This window comes from Phyllosticta citribraziliensis (genome assembly GCF_038025025.1).
Source record: "Phyllosticta citribraziliensis strain CPC 17464 chromosome Unknown J3D65scaffold_12, whole genome shotgun sequence".
Lineage (NCBI taxonomy): Eukaryota > Fungi > Ascomycota > Dothideomycetes > Botryosphaeriales > Phyllostictaceae > Phyllosticta > Phyllosticta citribraziliensis.
This window is the reverse complement of record NW_027117349.1, coordinates 1,119,905-1,131,030: the sequence shown is the minus strand read 5'-3', so window position 1 is coordinate 1,131,030 and position 11,126 is coordinate 1,119,905. Positions and strand designations below refer to the sequence as shown.

General features: G+C 56.6%; 5 protein-coding genes across 5 annotated transcripts; 2 read left to right on the top strand and 3 right to left on the bottom strand.

Annotated features, from left to right (window-relative positions):
• The first annotated feature begins 712 nt into the window (after nucleotides 1-712).
• On the top strand, nucleotides 713-1,780 carry J3D65DRAFT_638431 (uncharacterized protein). Its single transcript, XM_066801622.1, has 3 exons — nucleotides 713-862; nucleotides 983-1,147; nucleotides 1,197-1,780. Exons 1-3 carry the CDS (start codon nucleotides 769-771, stop codon nucleotides 1,562-1,564), a joined length of 627 nt encoding a protein of 208 aa, XP_066651510.1. The 5' UTR covers nucleotides 713-768; the 3' UTR covers nucleotides 1,565-1,780.
• A 70-nt stretch (nucleotides 1,781-1,850) lies between these two features.
• J3D65DRAFT_560258 (amino acid permease/ SLC12A domain-containing protein) lies at nucleotides 1,851-4,166 on the bottom strand (the record flags this gene model as incomplete). Its single annotated transcript, XM_066797461.1, is given in 7 exon segments — nucleotides 1,851-2,570; nucleotides 2,691-2,949; nucleotides 3,011-3,098; nucleotides 3,237-3,417; nucleotides 3,632-3,676; nucleotides 3,733-3,922; nucleotides 3,934-4,166. The coding sequence occupies 7 exon segments, from the start codon at nucleotides 4,164-4,166 to the stop codon at nucleotides 1,851-1,853; spliced, it is 1,716 nt and encodes a 571-aa protein (XP_066651509.1).
• Nucleotides 4,167-5,074: 908 nt separating this feature from the next.
• On the bottom strand, nucleotides 5,075-5,581 carry J3D65DRAFT_671447 (DUF336 domain-containing protein; the record flags this gene model as incomplete). The annotated part of the gene is made up of 1 exon (XM_066803394.1): nucleotides 5,075-5,581. One exon carries the CDS (start codon nucleotides 5,579-5,581, stop codon nucleotides 5,075-5,077), a length of 507 nt encoding a protein of 168 aa, XP_066651508.1.
• A 629-nt stretch (nucleotides 5,582-6,210) lies between these two features.
• On the top strand, nucleotides 6,211-7,736 carry J3D65DRAFT_122344 (uncharacterized protein). Its single transcript, XM_066793839.1, has one exon. The coding sequence runs from the start codon at nucleotides 6,515-6,517 to the stop codon at nucleotides 7,553-7,555; it is 1,041 nt and encodes a 346-aa protein (XP_066651507.1). The 5' UTR covers nucleotides 6,211-6,514; the 3' UTR covers nucleotides 7,556-7,736.
• Nucleotides 7,737-8,721: 985 nt separating this feature from the next.
• J3D65DRAFT_122192 (uncharacterized protein) lies at nucleotides 8,722-10,959 on the bottom strand. Its single transcript, XM_066793838.1, has 3 exons — nucleotides 10,718-10,959; nucleotides 10,600-10,660; nucleotides 8,722-10,455 (listed from the first exon to the last, which is right to left on the bottom strand). Exons 2-3 carry the CDS (start codon nucleotides 10,631-10,633, stop codon nucleotides 8,783-8,785), a joined length of 1,707 nt encoding a protein of 568 aa, XP_066651506.1. The 5' UTR covers nucleotides 10,634-10,660; nucleotides 10,718-10,959; the 3' UTR covers nucleotides 8,722-8,782.
• Nucleotides 10,960-11,126: the final 167 nt, after the last annotated feature.

The window sequence follows — 11,126 nt, the reverse complement described above, 5'->3', positions numbered from 1 at the left end:
TCCACTATTTAACGCGCGTGGAGCAGCAGAAGATGTTTGTTCAACATGCTGGAGAGTGGTCCTGTCTTGACTGTACATTGTCCGCATACGCATGTAGCAGGTATTGTTCGTCAATGGAATCAAGGATAGAGTCGAGAATGCGTCGAGCAGCGCCACCAACGGTAACAATGCGGCCACCAGTTTCCGAGGGCTTTCCAACCGACACTCGACAGTGAGGCGAGACAGAAGAAGTGTAGCTGGAGACGAATTAAAATCTTGGTCCAAATCAAGACTCGACTACCTAGCAGTGAGCAACAGTCTTCTCCAGACGCGCGCGACGACACAACGTTGGTTGGATTGACGTCCAACGAGAACTTCATAATCGGGCAAGGAGCTGGCGGGGATGTCCGGGCCTCCCATGGTGATGTGGAGAAGGCGGCGGGTAGAGCCGGGACAGGGTCCCACCCAAGCGCCCGAGCGGCGGTCGTGCACAGCTACAGTACGGTCCATGTAGTCTGCGCGCAGGATGGCGGAGGAAGCAAACCATCATCAGCAGCAGCTCGAATGACACGCTCAGTTGATGGCAAGAGACGGCATGTGGTGGCCGCAAACGCGCAGGGATGCAGCCCGGCCCAGCCCGCCGTCCTGGACCTGCAGGGCGTTAGGTTGGCGCGGGGAACTCGCCCATGACACCATCTCCACCTGCCCTTCCCGCCGCCCTCTTAAACACCCGCGCCCACCGCGCTTCTGATCGCTGACCTCTGTCCCATATACTCCGACTTCACCATCATGTCGCCGCCTCCAGTGGCTCTGCTCGAGCCCGTCCCCGTCACAGTGCGTCTGGCGCAGGCCGTTGGCGTCACCGTCACCGCGTTCCTTGCTGGTAAGGAAGCTCGCTCGCTCGCCTCACCTCACGCGACCAGCTGGGCGGCCAACGAAACAACCGCGTATCCGCGCACAAGTCCGCGAGTTTCACGCTGACAGTCGGCGACTCTGCCCCTAGGCCATACGGCGTCGACATCGTACCTCCTCACACCCGCCCTGCTCTCCGCGCCCAGCGGCACCCTGCTCGCCCGCCAGTGGCGCACCGGCTACCGCATTGCCCACCAAATCGGCACCCCGCTGCTCGCAGCATCCACCGCGCTCTTTGCGTGGCTAGCTTCTCGAGGTACTCGGATATCTGCATGGCCGACGCAGCAGCCACTGACAGCCCGCAGAACCGAACGGCTCCCTCCCTTTCCGCCTCTACACCACCGCCGCTGTTCTTCTCCTCCCCGTCCAAGTTCCCTTTACCTTTATTGCGCTGCGCAAAGCCGAGCTGCAGTTGCTGGGCGAAGCGGACCACGCGAGCGCCGCTAGTCCTAGCGCCAGCGCCTCGATTACAGCTAGCACTGTCGACGTTGGACGCGAAGATGTGGCGCTGGACGGCGTCGTCGATGCGAAGCGCAACGAGACCATGCATGCGCTGGTTGATTGGTGGGCCACGGCAAACCTGGGGAGGGCAGGCTTGAGCATCGTGGCAGCGTTTGCGGGTGCGTGGGCGACGATGGGCAGGGTCGATGTCGTCAAGTATAGGATGTGGTGAGTGAGATGTTGAAGAGAGTGAGATGTATTTGTGGGAGAGCACAGGCGAAGGTGAGTGAGTCGTTGTGGTTGTGAAGTGTTCTGGGGACTTTGGAGTTGGCGAGTAAGTTGCTGTATTGATATTTGTCGAGAATCAAGCATTCGTGTAAACAGGCACCACCACAGAAAGGCATCAGGCCAAGGAACAGCCTTCAGATCATCAAAACGTTGCATCAGTCAAAATTCCAAATTCTGTGATATTCAAAACGGCCACAGCCAACTTTTCTAGTCAAACACACGCAAAGGCCCTACAACTCTCCACCAAAGAACTTGGCAACGCCCATGGCCGCCTTCTTAGGCGTAAACTTCTTCTTCTCACCACCCAAGCCCGCCTCGTCCGCGATGCCATCCTCCGGCGCGGCATCAACGTAGAATCGCCTCCCCTCATCCAGGTTGACCGTCTTCAAATCGACCAACAATGGGCCCCTATAATAAAAGATCTTGGCGCCCAAGTAGAGCACGACGACCAAGACAATACTGACATAATTCGCAAAGAAAGTCTTGACGCTGCTCTTCTCGCCGAGCGGCCAAACAGCGAGGTAAAACTCGACGACGATGAGGATGACGCACCAGACGAAGCCCCACCAGGCGGCGTAGGGGAAGACCCAGCTCCGCCAGGGCAGGGCGTCGGGGGCGCGGCCCTGCAGCGCCCAGGCGCGGCGCATGCGGATGTGCGACAGGCAGATGGAGCCCCACCCGAACAGCGTGAACAGCGACGTCAGGTTGCTGAACCACGTGAAGACGTTGGCCCCGTTCTCCGACACGTTGAGGTACGCCAGTCCGCCGCCCAGCAGCAGCGTGCTGACCAGCCCTGCCCACGGCCGCCCCGTCTTGTCCGCTTTGGTGAAGATTTTGGGCGCCATGCCGAGTTGCGCGAGTCCGACGGTTGTGCGCGAGCCGCCGTAGCCGGAGATCGAGCCCGTGCTGATGACGGAGATGAAGATGACGGCGTTCATGATGTGGGCGAGCTGTGGTGGCAGTGGGTTAGCAGGGGCTACGTGCTGGTTGCCAAGGCAGAGACGGCTTTTCGGGGTGTTTCAGGGGTAACATCGGTGGGTATGCAGGGGGTGGGGCATAGACAGTCTTACCGGCTCCAGTCCCGCATCGCGGTACGCAATAACAAACGGCGAAGCATTCGTGCCCGAGCCACCAAACAAGTCCGGGTTATACGGCGACACGGTGATAGTGATCATGAGCGAGCCAAGCAGGTAAAACAGCGCAAGTCGAACCCAGATCGAACTGACGGCGCGCGGAACTGATTTCCTTGGGTTGCGCATCTCGGAGGCGACAAGGCCGGAGTTTTCACCTCCCGACATGGCGAAGATGCAGGTTGGCATGACGGAGAGCCTGGTGTGGTTGTTAGTGGGGATAGGGGTGGTTGGTGGTGTTGTGGTCGAGAGATACGTACCATCCTTTGAAGCCGTTGGTAAAGGGCTCTGCGTTCCAGTAGCGGAAGCCCACGGCGTCATGATTGGGAGCACCGCCAGCGGAGATGACTGGTAAGGCGTTAGCATGCTTTGCTCGCGTCCAGGAGTCCAGGGGTGGCGGGGAGCGGGGAAAAAAAAAAAAAAAAAGTCCCCCTTTCGCCCCCTTTTTTCCTCCCCAATAACGCCCACAGCTGCAGAAAGACTTACCTATCATTGAAAAGATGACAACGAAGATCCATCCAAACTTTATTGAACTTGCTACGACTTCAACCTCGCCAAAGATCGTAACGGCTCCTATGTTGATGGCTATAATGACTGCCCAGAAGATTGTGATCCAGGCGGCAGTAGGAACCTTTGTGGTCCAGAAGCTCAAGACAGTATGAGCAGCCTATTTATAATGTCAGCAAGCCAAATACAAAGCAATTCTCTTCATAGGAATCCATAAAGGACCGCGAGAAGATGGTGGGGATGGGTAGCCGTCACGATGTGCTCGCGCCGCACCACCCACCCTACTACTGCTCCTCTCCACCTGAAGTCGTCCAATTGGGTGGATGCCGTATTGCCGAGTTCTCGTGCGATAGGAATTTGCTGTGCTGACTTACCGCAAGTTCGTTCGCAATCGTAATAACGTATGAGAACCAATAACTCTGCAGACTGTCAGATCCGTGGCTTGCGGGATGGATTCAAGGCGTCGGGGACGTACCCAACCAAGCGCAAAGGCAGCTGCAGGGCAAATGAATTTACTTGTCCACTGAACATACGCCGACGGGAGAGGATACATGATGGCCATTTCGCCAATCGAATGCGAAACGGCCCAAATCATCGAGCCAGCCAATAGGTAGCCAATGAAGATACCTTGGGAATCACGATAAGCAAGCGGGCATTTGGAAAGGCTAGGCTCGACTTGCCGGCAGGACCGCCATTGGTCAAACTTGTACCACTGCCCAGCCAGAGTCCCATGCCAATGGAGGAACCCAGCGCAATCATGGTCAAGTGCCGCGTGCTGAGCAGGCGCTGGAGCTCGGATTCGGCGCCATGGTCGTGGCCTTGGTCCGTGGACGACACCTCTCCTTCGGCAACCGATCCACGCTTCTCTTCTTCGTAGTACTTCTCTGGAGGGACGCCCGTGGCTGCCATGGTGGCGTGTGGGCGGAGGCGAAACGGGGAGGAGGGGCAAGATTGCGGGCGAGTTTGAAGGATGCCAGCGTGCTTTTATCTATGCATTGATATTGCAAGTCGGAAGAGGGCGCAGCAACGCCGCACGAGAGCGGATAGATCCTGTTTGGCACGGCCAAGAAAGGTTCGAGCTTGGGCGTTGCAGAAGCGAAGAGGCTGACGGCGATATCAAGGTAACCCACCAGTGGTGTTGCTGACGTTTTGACGAGGCCGGGACGGACGCGGTCCTTCTCGCGGCTGTGACCCTTTAGGGATGGGGGACAGCGGAGTGGCACTCTGTATACGCGCACGCAAGACAGCCCGGGCAGATAAGAGAGGGGGAAATAGTCCCCGCGTGATTGATAAAGGTAGAGGCGACACCATGAAACGAGACACAATTGACCGGCGGCTGAGGATGTTGTCATGAGAGGTTGGAAATGCCTTAAGGCGTCACTTGGCAAAACATGCAAATGGCACGACACCTTCCATTTCGACTTAGCTGGTAACTGAACCTTGTTAACGCGTATTTCTTCGCGCATAAAGCTTGTGAATGGTGCGGCTCGGCCGCATCACGTGCAGAGTAGCGGATATGTACCTGGGCAGAGGCGTCGTACTGGCAAATCGTTTTGATAGGGAAACTCCGAGAACAATGATTCGGCGTCCCATCATCGCCGCAGTCTGCTCTCCACAGACGAGCAGACTGCATGTCATGGCAGACGGCGAGGCTTCGAACAAGGTGGCTTATCTCCTGCGGAGGACAGCTATCAGCGCGTTGCTCAACACCCAAGACAGCTAGATGCAGATTTGCGGCGTGGACGGGGCGTATACCCAAAGAAAATCGTATCTCTGTCCATATCTACACGCCTATCCTGCGTGTCCAATTCGGTTCGTCACTGGCTGCTGAGATACTTTTCGACGGTTTCGACCACGATCTGGTGATCCTGATGCTGGGCCAGCCCTGACACGACAATCACTCCCACAATGCCCTCGACGCCCTTGACCCGCACCGGGAATCCGCCACCGTGAATCGCGTATTGTCCAGCCCGCTCTCCAAGCATGTATTTGGCAGCGAACTTTGCCTCGTCCCCGCCCAGCTTGTTGTGCATGTACCAGCTGCTGAAGCCCCAGCGAAGCACGGTCGCTCGCTTCCTCGCAACCCAGGTGTCATTGTCCGCCTGCGTGCCCGAGCGAGTGACTGTGTGGAAGAGGAGCTGGTTGGCGTTGGCCAGCGAAATGTTGACGACGGCTGGCTCAGGAAAGTCGAGCAGGCGCTCTCGCAGCGCGTTGCCTAGCTTCCAGGCATCGTTGGCGGTAAAGGTGGGGAAGAGGAGCGACTGCTCGATCGCAGCAATTTCCTTGAGGTCGCGAGGAGGGTCGGCGAGGGGTTGGACGGACATGATGGCGAGAAGAGGCTTTGGGTTTGGGGAGAAGTTAAAAGAAGCGTTGTATAGAGTTTGGAAGCTTGGTAATGGTGCTTGTCCCAGCTCCGGCTGGCCGATGTCGCTCCGTGGCCTCAAGCCTCAAGCCTGCCTCAGGTCTCGTTTCGGCCACCCCCAGCATCGTCTTCTCTGGAGCAGAACAGCGGGGCCCCGACGCGCTCGCCTCGCATTGTGCCCTTTTCCATCGTTAGCGACGCTTTGGTCATCTTGTCAGCGAACTTGAGCGGTACAAACAGACCTGGATTGCGAATTGTCGCCCATTTTTCGCGCGCCAAAGTCGACCGATTATCAAGAATGGCTTCATTCATGCCGTCATGTCGCTCTCAAACGGAAGCGGAGGTTTGCCCTCAAGGGCGAGAGGTTGGTCGCACAAAGTCATTGTTTGGCCTCCGAGGTTCTGATTGCCAATTCAGCCATCAGCCACATCTCGATTGTACCGCGTTCTTCTCTAGCGCACCCGATATGCTGATGGTTTTGGGGGTCTATTATTGGCATTGTTCTGTTTTGCCAGCCCTCTTTGGCTGGCTGTGCCGCATTGCTCACGTTCTGTGCATCATTCCCCACATGGCCTTTCTCAGCTGGCGATTGAGTGGATCCAAATGTCGCCCCTGGACTCGGCAGCGTTTTTCTCTTGTTCGATGACAGCTTCTGCAGCAGTTTCACGACAGACAAAGACTTGGCCGACTCTTCAGCTGCACAGACTTTTGATTCCCTGCAATTTGAATTTGCTGCTGAGAATCGACTTACAAAAGCTTTTTGGAGGTACGCCGTTTCCAGACCGCTTGAACTTCTTTGTTCTGTCTTCTGGATACATGTGTCTTAAAGCTCACGAGAACCAGACATTTGGTCGGCAAAACTACCAGTTGAGCAGAAGCCAGCTACTAGTTGAACATGGCCTCGATTCAGCCCCGCGGAGTCCATCTTGTAGGCAGCGTATGCCTTCCATCGACTGAGGACGTCTTTCGACAGGTCACCGCCCATTTGCCTGGCCGCCTGCGCCGAATTCCAGATGGAGAGACTCAGATCCGGCAATCTTTCACCTTCTTCCAGCAGGGGGCGTTCAAGGACGCGCCCGAGGTCCTGAAGAAGTATGACGCATCATTCAACCCGGCCCCAGTGGATCCCGTCAGCCCCGAAGAACTGGAGGCGGTCGTCAAGAAGCTTGATGGCAACATCCAAACCAGCTACGACGTCTACGCCAAAGAGTCGTACGCCACCTTTTGCAAGTTGCGTGAAGAAGGCGTCATTCCGAAACGCGTCAAGTTCCAGGTCTCCATGCCCTGCCCCATCGACGTCTTGGTCTTGATTGCGGAGCCCTACCAAGTAGCTCTGGAGCCGCTCTACGAAGCAGCGCTCATCCGCGACTTGAAGAAAATCGAGGAGAGCATCCCCGCCGAGGACCTGGCCATCCAGTGGGACGTCGCCTCGCCTTTTGCCATGATGGAGGGCGCGGTTTGGCCGCATTTCAAGCCCTACATCGCGGACGCGAAAGGTCATATCAAGACAATGGGTGTTCGTCTCGGCAACGCTGTCAGCCCTGGTGTCGAGCTGGGCTTCCACTTTTGCTACGGTGACATTGGTCATCGCCATTTTGTGGAACCCAAGGACCTAGGTCTCATCGTTGAGGTTGCGACCGCTGTCTTCGAAGGCGTCAAGAGGCAAATCAACTGGATTCATGTGTCGGCGCCAAAGGAGAGGGACGACGAGGCTTACTTCGCACCGCTGAAAGATTTGCCGCTTGGCGACTCAGAGCTCTATTTGGGCGTGGTCCAGCCCCGTGATGAAGACGGCACTCGTCGCCGCATCGCCGCCGCATCCAAGTTCGTTAACAGCTTTGGCGTCGCGACCGAGTGTGGCATGGGTCGCACCCCGACGGAAGACTTTGTGCCGACTATGGAGGTCGCCGCGGCAGTGTCGGCGCCTGTTTCTTGATCACATCGAATAGTTAGAGTCGCATCTCAACATCGTCGCGTTAGACTGCTCCATCGAAAATTCAGCCGTATCTACTCCTTCTCGTTCCATGGTCTGCGTGGCCCCTGAGCAAACCCGACCTCCGTCCCAACTAATTCTCAACACACCATCGGACGCAGATTTCCGACACTCTCCCAAATCCATTGCCGTCCCTTGACTTCCAGATATTCAAAGAACGGCCCCTTTTGCCGCCAGTGGTTGTGCATAGCGCAGAATGATGTCTTGGCCGGGTCAAGCTCTCCTCTCGTCCAAACAACCTTAACGCCTCCTTGCCCCCCTTCTTTCAACCAAAGGCGCCGAATCTCCGTCCAAACGTCCAGCTCATGACTGTGGATGACTCAGTCCGTCCTTTACCGCCCCGCGTTCCGCGAGAACACAAAAGGGTCTGGCTCCCCCTCCTCTCTTCGATTCCTCGTCATCATCTCATCGCCATCTACCCCGATATCGTCCATCTTCCCCCGCCTTATCCGCCATCTGTCTTTCTTCCCAGTCAGTCTCTTTCCAGTCTCAGTCTTTCTTTCCAGTCTCAGTCTTTCTTTCCAGTCTCTCTCTCTCATCTCCTTACATTTTTACCAGTTGCCCCACCACATAAGCTCATCTTCCCCCTATCTCTCCTAGTTGCCCCGCCATATACGCCTAGTTTCCCCTTATTTCTACCAGTTGCCCCGCCATATACGCCTAGTTTCCCCTTATTTATGCTAGTTGCCCCACCACATAAGCTCATTTTCCCCTTAAAAATACCAGTTTCCCCGCCATATACGCCTAGTTTCCCCTTATTTCTGCTAGTTGCCCCGCCGTGTAGTTCGCATCTTCTCCCGCGCATCTAGATACATCTCTTTCTACATTTTGAACAGTTTCCCCGCAATCTGGTCCCCTTTCTATTCCACCATCTCGTCCGCACCTTCTCCCGCTCATTTGGACACAGGTTCCTCAATTTCAAGCATTTACAGCATATTGCGTATCACGTGGAGGGAGCCGGACGACGAGCTCGCACCTTCGCGCGGTGTCCGGCGTCAGTAGCCTGCGGGCGAAGCCAAGACGAGCTCATGCTGTACGTACGTACGTAGCTGATCAAGAAGTGGGATTGTCAATTGAATGTCGATTTGCGCCATCTGTCTGTCCGTATGTCTGCTTGTTGCCTGTGCCAAAAGCTTCCACCCACCCATCAAGCAATCGCTCGTCCTACTCCTACTGCAACTCACGCTCCCCGTTCTCCCTCCTCTGCTTCTCCGCCCACTCCTCCACCAGCCCCCGATAATCCCTAACGCTGTGCGGACTCAGCACATCTTGCCACCAACTGCCCTTGCGCCGCGTCGGCAGCCCCAAATCGCGCAGCAGCATATCCACGTACGGCATGACATCGAAAACGAAATCCGGGACGCGCGCGCCGTAGCCGAGCGGGTAGCGCCAGCGGCCGAACTGCGAGTGCAGCAGTGCGCTCCAAGATGCAGATGCGGTGTCGGCGGGCGCGCGTGCGAGTGTGCCGTCGAAGTACGCGCTGATCCAGAGGGCCTGCGTCTGCGCCATCAGCGCCGTCGAGGTGGTCATGGTCATGCCGGCGAAGGCGAGCGAGCGCTGCGAGCAGACGTGGGTGGGCGGCGCGATGAGCCGGTAGAGGCGGAAGGGGTGGCTGTTGTTGTCGAATTCGGGGCGGTGCGGGAGCTGCGGTTGCTGCTGGAGCCGAGGGAAGCGTGACAGGATGGTTGCGTTGGCTTTCTCGACGAGCGCGTCGGCCACCTTGGTTGTGTGTGGCAGACCCAGCGACGCGGTGCTGCCGGGAGGCAAGAAGTTGATGGGCGGGCTCGCTTTCCAACCCGTTGCGCAGAGAAGGGCGTCAGTCGGGAGCGTTCGTCCGTCAGACAGGTGCACGGTACGCTCCGAGAGGTGGTCGACCGAGGCGATGTGGACGCGGATTCGCTTGCGGCGGACGTGCTCGAAGAAGTCGGTCGGGTAGTTGAGGATGCTGAGACTACTGGCTATCCAAAAGGCGCTGTTCCACGGCTTCAGCTTCTTTGTTTCGGGGTGCTTGTCGTAGCCGTTCAAGCTCTTCACGTCCTCTGCCAGAATGTGCCAGAACCCGTCGACGATTTTGCGGCCAAGCCACGTGCCATGCAAGAACCGTCTGATCAGGCCGTATCCGTCTTCGTCACCCCAAATACACGGGCTGAACCACGTAAGCAGTCGAGTGGTGAGCAGACTCTCAAGCCATTTCTTGAGAGGGGTCACGTATGGCGGCGCCATCCATACTGGACCACGGCCAGACTCGCGGATAATTAGTTCGACGTAGATTCCGGCTTGTGCGTACGCGTATGAAGCATCCCAAGCCGACTTTGCACCGCCTACGACGGTGACGCTGCGACACGTCGTGAGTGTGTCATCTCGTTGGCGAAAGTCTTTGGCGTGGAATATTGGGGCCGCAAAAGAATCCTGCCCCTTGAATTGTGGCACTGCTGGCTCAGAAGTGACGCCGGTCGCAACAATCAGTCTTTTGGTACGGAGCTTCCCTGTTTCATCGTCGTGCGTAGTGCTCAGGCACCAGGCTCCAGATTCGTCTTGCTTGGCAGTGTCGACTTTGGTCCCAAGACGAATTCGCTCGCCAATAAATTGCCCCGCGTAATCGGTCAGGTATCGGTGTAGTACAGCGCCCGGGATATGCTGCCCCTCCTTGACGCCGTAAGTTTCTTCATTCATCGGAAAGTCACTAAACTCGTAGGTTCCGAGCATGTTGTTGCTTTTCAGGCCAGGGTAGAGTCGCTCTTGGCTCCAAACTCCTCCGATGGACTCGGCAGAGTCAATAACCAACACATTTTCGGTTGGATGCAACTCAATGTAGGTTTTTGCCGCCGCAAGGCCGTTCCATCCTGGACACTGTCAGAAAACCCTTGGAGGTTCGTAGGCTTGTCTCAAGCAGAGTGAATTCCTTTGGAGCATTCATCATGATGATGAGAGGAGAGCTCGAGATGTCCCTTCCTGTTTCACTCCCCATCAAAGAGCCGGTTTCTTACCTGCTCCGATAACAATCAAGTCAAACCCCTCCATGGATACAGGCTGACCGAGGATGGAAGACTGGTGGCAGTAAGTTGGGCTTGTCCAACGTCCGAACAGATGCTGTGATCGCGCAACTTATAGCAGAAAGAAAAGGCCCGCCGACCGGACATTTGTCCCAAAAAGGCATCAAGTCCTTTGACGGTGCTCCTGGGTGTTGTGAGTTCGATAAAGTGTGAACATAACAAAAGAACAGCGTGCGACTTGAACACCGGCTTTCAAACATGGGAACTGTACAACGGGTTTCAAGGGACGCCAGATTGTCGAATGCTCCCTGGGTGGTGCAGCTCTGACTGTCGGCAAAGCAACTGATGGGGAGTTCCACAAGGTCACGACAGGATTGATCTGCGCCGTGGGGGCCAAGGAGAAACCGGGGAACTATGGCCGGCCTGTGCGCGACTCATTCAAGAGGACTTTCAATCTTGTCTTGTCTAAGCATGTGGCTTTCCATAACTGACGCGTGAGCGAATCCGACGCGAGGCAGTCG